Source organism: Gavialis gangeticus, unplaced genomic scaffold (assembly GCF_001723915.1).
Source record: "Gavialis gangeticus isolate Ggan-Ray unplaced genomic scaffold, GavGan_comp1, whole genome shotgun sequence".
In the NCBI taxonomy this organism is placed as follows: domain Eukaryota; kingdom Metazoa; phylum Chordata; order Crocodylia; family Gavialidae; genus Gavialis; species Gavialis gangeticus.
Window position 1 is genome coordinate 45862832 of NW_017728994.1, and position 9637 is coordinate 45872468.

At 67.0% G+C, this 9637-nt stretch overlaps 1 protein-coding gene across 8 annotated transcripts in view; it reads left to right on the top strand.

Moving 5' to 3' along the window:
* Nucleotides 1–9637, top strand: part of LDB1 (LIM domain binding 1) — a 22521-nt gene that overhangs the window by 11332 nt on the left and 1552 nt on the right. For 4 of the 8 annotated variants that reach the window (XM_019502697.1, XM_019502701.1, XM_019502696.1 and 1 more), the window contains exons 2-10: nt 4043–4145; nt 5197–5241; nt 5442–5630; nt 5754–5829; nt 6073–6175; nt 7056–7228; nt 7659–7781; nt 8058–8141; nt 9329–9452. In XM_019502697.1, coding sequence (XP_019358242.1) covers nt 4126–4145; nt 5197–5241; nt 5442–5630; nt 5754–5829; nt 6073–6175; nt 7056–7228; nt 7659–7781; nt 8058–8141; nt 9329–9452 — 937 coding nt within the window. In that variant the 5' untranslated portion in view covers nt 4043–4125. The remainder of the gene's footprint in view (nt 1–4042; nt 4146–5196; nt 5242–5441; nt 5631–5753; nt 5830–6072; nt 6176–7055; nt 7229–7658; nt 7782–8057; nt 8142–9328; nt 9453–9637) is intronic. The other 4 variants (XM_019502703.1, XM_019502702.1, XM_019502699.1 and 1 more) reach the window with 1 other exon arrangement.

A 9637-nucleotide genomic window follows, 5' to 3' on the forward strand; every position in this document is an offset into this window, starting at 1 on the left:
ACCTGGGAGCCAGCACAGCACCCCGGCCCAGGGGGCTCGATCCTGGTGGGCTGGTGGGGGGGTCCTGGGGCAGGGGGGCACCGCTGGCGGCTGGCATCGCAGCTGCTGCACTCAGGATCGGGGCCCATGGGACAGCCCAGCCCCGCTGCAGCCTCCCTTCCCTGGCCCCAGTGCCCCTGGGATGATGCCACGGGCCTGCCCCGAGCAGGGGGCAGCGTGGGGGTGTTACGAACCGTGCATGCTCCCTGCTGCCCCCGGGCTTCTCCCGTGGGTGCCAGCCCCGGGCCCAGCCGGGTTGCAAGGCAGCGGGGCGGCCCGGTGGGGCTGTGCCGGAGACAGGGGCGCAGAGCCAGGGGGAGCTGCGTCGAGCATGGGGAGCCGGCGGTCTCCCCACCGTGGGCCAGGCCTGGTGAGGCCGGCCCCACCTCTGGCAGGCGGCCGGCGGAGCGTCCCGGCATGCACCGCTGTCCCGATGCAAATGTAGGCGGGCCGGGAGGGCCGCAGCGGTGCAAGCTGGGAGCGGCCGCCCTGGGCTGTGGGGGGGCTGGGCTCCAGCGGGGGTTGCCCCACCCCGACCCCCAGCAGGTCTGGGGGAGTCAGAGCGATGGGGCCAGACCCTGATGCTGGCTCCCCCAGGCCAAGTGCATAGCTGGAAAACATCGCCTGCAAGAGGCACACACCGTGGGAGTGACCCCGGGCGCTTGGCCCCCCATTGCACCCTGGCCCCTCGTCTCCGGCCTGCTCCAGGCATGGGGGGTCCTGGCCGCAGCCGCCCGCAATGGCGGTGCATTGTTTGCACCTGCTGGGGCTGGGTGGGTTTTGGGGACGTGCGGTGCCCTCGCGGGGGTGCAGGGGGGTGCCAGAGCCCTGCGCAGCTCTGTGGTCCCGGTGTCCTGGTGCTGGGGCAGAGGGGATGTGGGGCAAAGTGGCGGGTGGAGGGTGTTCATCAGGCTGATATAGGCAGGGGTGGGGGAGGTGCATGCGTGTCCACATGTGTGTTTCTGAGGCTGATATAGGTGAAGGGATGTGTGTGCGTGTGTGTCTTTGCACTCCTGAGGCTGATGCAGAAGGGTGTGCACGTGTGTGTGTGTGGATATGTGTGTGTGCATGGGTGCATAGGTGTTCCTGAGGCTGATGCAGGCAGAGGGGTGCGTGTGTGCACATGCGTGTGTTCCTGAGCTTGCAGGGAGCCGGTGGTACGCCCCGGGGGAGCAGGAAGCCACAGGCCCCAGGGAGGGCTCAGACCAGCAGCAGGTTTCTTGCGACCCCAGGGACGGGTGCGACGGGACTCCTTGCCTGGGCACTAGTGAGACCCGTGGGAATGGGAATCCCTGGACGCCTGTGCTGGCGTGGTGCCCAGGAGGGGAGCCTGGACCGGGAGGGCCCCGGGGCCCCACTCCTCCCAGGATCCTCTGTGGGCAGGTGCAGAGGCACGTGTTGCCAGCTGTGCCCAGTGCTGCCTTGCTGGAAATATCCTGAATGCCCCAGGGCTTGTGCAGGGGATGCAGCAGGGAGACGGTGCTGGGTGGTGCAAGGGTCTGGGAGGCAGGAGGCTGCCCAGGGCAGGGTCCTTGGGTGTGCCAGGCCGGGGTGACCACGGTGCATGGGTGAGAGCAGACGCCTGGGGGAGGGGGCTTGCTACTAAAGTGGCTTTTGTTTGACCTGAAATACCTTGCGCGGGGATGGGGGGCTGCCTGCCACAGAGCACTGCTCCCTTGAGCTCTCTTGAGCAGGGCCAGCCAACCTGTGGCACACGTCTGACAAGTGGCACAGACAGCCTCTGCGTGTGTGACGTGGGAGGTCGGGGAGGGAGCGGATGGCAGAGCAGCAGAGGGCAGGTGGCAGAAAGCAGAGCAGTGGATTGTGCCGGGGAAGGGGTGGCAGTGGTATTTGGGGAGGGTCCAGGGCTAAGCTGGAGTACAGGTCGGTCCCCGCCACCCTTGGGGACGTGTCTGTGCGGGGAGATTTGGGGCCCCACACTGGGGGGTGCTCCTGGCACAGACCCGGGTCCATTTGGCCGCGGCGGGCGGCAGCTTCATGCAGTGGGTCCCCTCCCAGCGCTGAGCTGGTGGCACGGCCGGGTGCTCCCCTCGGCCCCCCTGGCCCAGCCTGCAGGGAGCACCCCGACGGGGGCCGGGATGGCACGGTCGGGTCTCAGCGCCGCCTTGGCTCTCTGCACCCGTCTGCCTCGGGCTCCCCGCGCCCAGAACCTCTCGGGCCGTTTGGCTTCACTCGTAAAAGCTGGTTTTCCAAGCCGGTTTTGTGCCTGTTCCCCTCCAAACACGGCTTCACGTGTGTGAGCAAAGCGCTGCTGGAACAGCCCCCCCCACCTTTCTGCTCCATGTGTTGGGGGTTTTACTCCTCCCCCAGAGGTGCTGGGCATGGGCCTGGGCTGGGCCAATGCTCCTGCTGGCACCGACCCGGGAGGGTCTTGCCCCCGCGCTCGGGCTCAGCCCCACGCTGCACTGGGGCAGGAAGGGACTTCCCCCCTGCTCAGACTGGTCTGGACTGGGGGGCTTTGCCTTCCTCTGCAGCGGGGGCACGGCCTGGCCTGGGGTCTGCAGCGCCTGTGACCCCCCAGCGGTAGCAGGACGTTGGTGGCTGCGGCCCCCCTGTTTTGCTCTCCCCCAGCGGGCCCGGGCAGCGCAGGGGCTGGAACCAGCCTTGACCCAGCGTCGGCTCCTCGCCCCCTCGGCCCCCGGACTTAAGCTGTTGTGCAGCTTAGCAGGCTGTCCGTGACTGTCCCTTTTCACGCTCAAACATGATGACGCCGCGTTTCCCCTACAGACACCATCGGCCCCTCGGCCGCGTACAAATCCCAGGGCCGGGCACTGGCAGGGAGCTGCGGGGTCGCATCCAGTCCAAGCCCTGCCTGAGGCAGGATCCGCCCTGACAAAACCAGGCCAGGCAAGCCCCGTGTCCGACCTTGGAGCAGTGCCCCTCTGCCCTGCCGGAGCCGGGGGACGATTGTCACCCCAAGGCCGGGAAACTGGGGCACGCAGCAGGGTGGCACGGTGTCGCCAGAGCCCTGGTCCTGTTCCCTGATGCTGAGAGGGATCCCCGGAGTCTGGGTCCCAGCCCCCCTGCACTTAACCCGCTAGCCCCAGCCTCCTGCTCTTTGCCCAGCTGGGAATAGAGGCCAGGCTCCTGCCCTGTGCTCCGACCGCTGCGCCGTACTGCCACCCTGGAGGGGGCTGAGCTGGGGGTGGGGGGAGACGGCCCTGCAGGGCAGCAGCACCCAGAGCTGCTGGGGGGGGGACCCAGAGCCGATGCAGGCTTGTCTATCTGTGCTTTGCCCGGTCCCAGTGTGGTGGGGCTCGAGGTGGGTGAGGGCTGTGCCAAGCCGGAGCACCTTAGGGCCCAGCCCTGGGGGGTGGCTACAAACTCCCCACCGGCCACGCCTGGCCTTCCCCAACCGCACTGGTGCACTGCAGGAAGGACACAGCCCAGCAAGGGTGCTCCCAGGCACTGGCACGGGTGGGGAAGTTAAGGCAGGGATGGCACGCAGAGCGCCCGGCTCCGTGGAGAGCTGGGACATGGGCGCTGGAGGCTGGGGGGGTTCCAGAAGCTGCTGGGACAGGATCAGGCCCACTCCCACCCCCAGCCTGGGACAGCAGAGACCCGTGGGGGGGGGGCTGGGGGCTGGGGGCCGCGCGAGCTGCGAGGCATTGATTTTACCAGGCCGAGGCTGGCACCGGGCCCCTCCCCTGCATAGCTGCAGCCCCCTGACCCGCGAGTGATGCCCCTGCTGCAGCCGCCCCCCCGCGTCCCGGGCCCTTGGCTGGCTCCCGGGCGCGGGGCACCAGCTCCAGCCCTGTCATGCTCAGACGCCAGCGCTGCCCAGACACGGCGGCTCCAGGGAGGCCGGGTTGGGATCGGGGCTGGGTTCTCTCTGGGGGCTGGGCCCCCGATCCTGCCTGGGGGAGGCAGAAAGGGAGGGTTGGCACCTGCCGGGAGAGGGTCTTTGGGGGGCTCCATGGGGCTGGTGCCGGGGTTCAGGACCATGAGCTGCGCTGACCTGCCCCTCATCTCTCTCCCCCAGGCTGTTCCTCCAAGTCGTTCAAGCTGTACTCGCCAAAGGAGCCCCCCAACGGCAACGCCTTCCCCCCCTTCCACCCAGGCACCATGCTGGATCGAGATGTGGGGTGAGTGGGGCTGCGCAGGGGGAGGCGTCCGGGGCCACGGGGTGGGCAGGGACCCGCAGGGTCACATCCAGGCCTGAGGCAGGATCAGCCCCATCCAAACCAGCCCAGACAAACCCCGTGTCCGAGCTCGGGGCCACACGATACAGTTGCCCCTGACAGCCCCAGGCATTGTCCCCACCCCCAAGATAGAGGGGGGCTGCAGGCATCAACGTCCTGCTGCGGGGGGGGGGGGTCATGGGCGCTGCAGACACCCCAGGCCCAGGCCGTGCCCCCGCTGCAGAGGAAGGCAAAACCCCCCAGTCCACACCAGTCTGAGGAGGGGGGAAATCCCTTCCTGCCCCAGTGCAACCTGAACGCAGGGGCAAGACCCTCCTGCCAGGACCCTGCGGGGTTGCTGTCACAGCAGCATTGGCGCAGTCCAGCCCCAGCCCCAACCTGGGCTGCAGCACCCAGCACCTCTGGGGAAGGATTAAACCCCCTGACACATGGGGCAGAAAGGGCGGGGGGAGCAACCAGCACAGGACACCCCACAGCAGAGCGTGGGCATTGCTGCACCTGGTCCCTCCCCCACCAGTGCCCGTCCTGCCTCTCCTTGAGCCCTCCCATGATGGCGAGTCCCCCCAGTTCCCTGGTGTCTATTCCCCTGAACAACCCCCGTCCCCGGTGCTGGTGCCCATTGAGTCAGGTCCAGCGCCCTCCACTCCTTGCCCTGGGCCCATGTGGTGCTCGGGTGGAGCCCCTGGTCCCAGCGGTGGCCCCGTCGCTCCTGGTCATGGGCAGACACAGCCCTGTTGCCTGTGCCAGCTCCCGGCCCCGGGGGACATCCCCAGCTGTCCTGTCCCCAGAGGTGGCTTGTCCCAGTGCTGGAGGAGCCTCCGTCCAGCTCTCCCCATCTGGGCTTGGGGTCCCCGGTCATGCACCCCAGTTCCGGGCCGGGCCAGAAGCTGCCGTATCTCCCTGGGTATCGCAGGTCAGGTCCCCGAGGGCTGGGGGGATTCCCTGTGCAACCACGGCTGACCCACTGCTGTTGTGCTTGCTTATGTCTCCGCAGTCCCACACCCATGTACCCGCCGACGTACCTGGAGCCTGGCATCGGGTAAGTACGAGCTGCGGTGGGGGAGGCACGCATAGGCCTGGCAGCTGAGCCCTGCGTGTGCATGCATGTGTGCAGGGAGCTGCCTGCCTGCTGGGTGCTTGGAGGAGCGTGTGCCCGCGTGGTGTATACGTGTGGGCACAGCTGCCCCCTGCTGGGTGCTGTCACGCTCGTGGTGGCACACGCCTGTTGTGTCCATGCAGCAGCTGCCGATGCCTCCTCAGCTCCTGCCCCCTGTGCTGGCTGGGGGGCCAGCACCATACATCCGCCTGGGCACCTCGGGGTCTGGGCATGCCCCTGGTGCTGGTGTCCAATTTGCAGGGGGGCAGGCAGGGCTGTCCTGCCCCCACACAGCCCCTACGGCCCCAGGGACAGAGCCCTGAGCCCCACGGGTACGCGGATGGGCTGGCGCAGCTGGGAAACTAAGCATCCTGTGCCTGGGCTGCTGGGGGGGGTGCAGGGCCTGTCGCCTGCCCCCCACCTGGATCTGACGGCGCCCTGCACTCTCCCGGCAGGAGGCACACACCGTACGGGAACCAGACCGACTACCGGATATTTGAGCTCAACAAGCGGCTGCAGAACTGGACAGAGGTGTGGGCCTGGGAAGGGGTCAGGACCCTGGGTGAGGGGTTTGGGGGCCCAGGCAGCATAGGGGAGGTCAGGGTAGGACCTGGCTGGGGCAGAGTGGATGCCAAGATGGACTTATGGGTGGTACTTGGTGCCCAGCCCCTGGGAGACCCTGCCCCTTCCTCGTGTGCTCAGCTGGGCTCCTGAGCTCTGGCCAGGGGTGTGAAGCCATGGCCATGCCCTGATGCCACCATGTTTTGCACCCAGGAGTGTGACAACCTGTGGTGGGACGCTTTCACCACCGAGTTTTTCGAGGACGATGCCATGCTCACAATCACCTTCTGCCTGGAGGATGGACCAAAGAGATACAGTGAGTGCCCCCCAGCCAGCCTCTCGGTCCTCGCAGGTCATCCTGGAGCCAGCCCCACGAAGGCTGATGCTGCACAAGGGCTAAGAGCAGTCTTGCCCCAGGGCCGGGCCCCCAGCTTCCCCCGGGTCTGTGGGTCCGTGGCTGTGTGGTCTGGGGCTGTATGGATCTGCTGTATAGCCCCAGCATGGGCACGGAGACAGGCTTGGTAAGGAGAACCAGCTGGCTGCTCAGGGACCCACGTGATGGGCACCTTGGAGATGCTGGGCGCCATGAGGACAGAGGCCTGGGAAGCAAACCACAAAGCAGAGTGGAGAAACCAAAGCAGGGGTCCGGCCTCACCCTGCCTGGTGTCCCCAGGGAGGAGGGGGACTGTCCCACTGTCCTGGCAGCGGATGCCCCCTGCCTGTCTCGCACCTCCAAGAGGATCTAGAGGAGCTGGAGAAGGTGCAGAGAAAGGCAACAGGAGTGATGAGTGCTATGGAGGGGCTTCCATGTGAGGGGAGACTGGTGGGGCCAGGCCTGGTCGGCTTAGACAAGAGACATTGGAGGGGGACAGGAGGAGAGATCAGACACGGGCTTGGGGGAAAGGGGCATCGGTCGCTATTGAGCAGGGAGCGCATGGCATGGCCTCTGCATCAGACCTGCCTGGACCTTGAAGGCTGCAAGGGGGAGAGGAGCAGGGGAAGCCCTGCTGGGACCCAGTCACTCCCGTCCAGCTCCGCTCTCTGTCCATGTGACACCGGAGACTGGGCAGGACGAACTGGGGTCTGACCCCGCACAGGGCAGCTCTGATGTTCTCACAACCCCTGACTGGGGAGTGTTTGGTGGGGCTGGCTGTGGGGCGCAGGTGGCTGATGCCGTTTCCCCTTCCCTCCTGCAGCAATCGGCCGGACGCTGATCCCCCGCTACTTCCGCAGCATCTTCGAGGGGGGTGCCACGGAGCTGTACTATGTGCTGAAACACCCCAAGGAATCCTTCCACAACAACTTCGTGTCCCTCGACTGTGACCAGTGCACCATGGTGACCCAGCACGGCAAGCCCATGTTCACCCAGGTAGGGGTCACGGCTGCACGGCCTCCCGTGGCCACCGCCACGTGGCCCTACTCCTCCAGGCGCCCTGGGACTGACCTGCCCCATGTCCCCAGGACTTTCTCAGAGCTGCTCTTTGGCACTTGTGTGAGTGGAGGTTGCCCATGCCAGCCTGGGCACCCCGTCCTGTGCCCATCTATGCCCCGGCCTGCTGCACCAGTGGGCTCAAGTGCCTGTGGTCATGACCCAGGCACCGGGAGCTGGCTTGTGCCTGCCTGTCTGGCAGATGCCGAACGTGGCATCTCGTCTCCTGGCACCCCCCACGCACTGCACAGGCCGTGATGCTCTGCGGAAGGTGACCTGCTGGGGGTGGGCGGTGCAGGAAGCTGGCGGCAGTGCGGGGAAGGGGCACGGTGGTGGTCTCTGGTGCCAGCGTGATGGGGCCTCATCACAGGTGTGTGTGGAGGGGCGGCTCTACCTGGAGTTCATGTTCGACGACATGATGAGGATAAAGACGTGGCACTTCAGCATCCGGCAGCACCGGGAACTCATCCCCCGCAGCATCCTTGCCATGCACGTGAGTGCACACGCGTGTACACGCACATGCAGGGGCGGTTGCCATGTGGTGGGGGGGAGCCCACACCTGGTGCACATCGTGGCATTCACGTGTCTCCCACAAGGTGGGAAAGGGAGGTGGGGGTGCTGGGCTGTCTCCCCTGGGCCAGGGGGCTCGGGAGAGTCTGGCTAAGGGGTCTCAGCCTCCTGCATGCATGGGTTGGGCAGAGCTGGGGGGTGGGGGAACGCAGTCGCTGCTCCCAGCTTGGGGGCTGATGCGTTGCTGTCTGCCCCCCAGGCGCAGGACCCCCAGATGCTGGACCAGCTGTCCAAGAACATCACGCGCTGCGGGCTCTCCAACTCCACCCTCAACTACCTCCGAGTGAGCATGGGGTGGGGAGGGCGAGTGGGGTGGGCTGCCAGGATCCCGGGTTCTCCGTCCACATCTTGGGACCCCAGCCAAGACCGGCACGGGCTGAACTTGGGGCTGCCCAACCTGACCCTCTATGCAAGGAAGGAGCTGCCTCAGCCCCCACTGAGCAACCGGGCGACGGAGCGGGCTGGCAGAGGGCACAGTGGAGAAGTCCCCCGGAGAAGAGCCCTGTCCTGTGGCAAAGGCCCTGAGGCGTCTGGGCTGCTCTGGGGGCTGCAGCTCTGGGTCCTGGCAAGGTCAGCTCAAGGCCTCGTGTCTCTGGCTGCCATCCTGGAGAGTCTGCCTGGGCCACTTAGCGCCGAGCCCCAGGTGCCATGGGGGATGTTGCTCTAAACGCAGCTTTGGGCAGCCACTGGTGGGGGTGATCCAGGCGCAGCGATGCCCGTGCTCTGCTGTGGGGGGAACCCGGGTTCTGGGCTGTGCAGGATGCTCCCCCCTTCCCTTTTCTGCTCCATGTGTCTGGGTGTTTTTAAAGCTCCCCCAGAGGCGCTGGGTGCTGCAGCCCAGGCTGGGGATGGGATGGGGCTGTGCCAGTGCTCCTGCTGGCACCAGCCCCGCAGGGTCCTGACTGGAGGGTGTTGCCCCTGCGCTCAGGCTGCACTGGGGCAGGAAGGGATTTCCCCCCTGCTCAGACTGGTGTGGACTGGGGGGGGCTTTGCCTGTCTCTGCAGCGGGGGCACGGCCTGGGCTCTCTGCAGCGCCCACAACCCCTCGGCAGCAGCAGGACATTGGTGGCCACAGCCCCCCTGTATCCTGGAGCTATCAGGGGTGACTGTCTTGCGGCACCGAGGTCGGACACGGGGTTCATCTGGGCTGGTTTGGACGGGGCTGCTCCTCCCTCAGGCAGGGCTGGGGCTGGGTGTGACCCTGCAGCTCCCTGCCCGCCCCGCGGCTCCGGGACTCCATGATCCTGTGATGCAGCTGCTGGGCAGGGATGTGGAGAAGGGCTTGTGGGGCTAAGTCGTGCAAAGGAGTCATTGCCTGTTGACAAGGTGTGCAAATCGGCATCTCACCTGTTCCCCCCGGGGCGGCCGCTGGGCAGGAGCAGGAGGCTGTTGGGGCCGTGGCGGGCTCTGGCCTCCCCGCCATGCCCTTGGACGCCGTGCATGGCCGAGCCTGACCCCTTCCTCCCGCAGCTCTGCGTGATCCTCGAGCCCATGCAGGAGCTGATGTCGCGACACAAGACCTACAGCCTCAGCCCACGTGACTGCCTCAAGACCTGTCTCTTCCAGAAGTGGCAGCGGATGGTGGCACCGCCTGGTGAGGGCCCCGCCGGCTTCCCCATCCGTGTGGGGGGGGTTGGGGTCCCAGCCCACCAGCTCTGCCCAGGGCCGGGGGTGGGGGGGCGCCCGGGTACCACTCCCAGCCCTGGCACCGAGTCACTTGGTGATGAGTCATTAACCCTTCCCACTCCGTGGTGCTGGGCAGGGTGGGGGGGAGAGCAG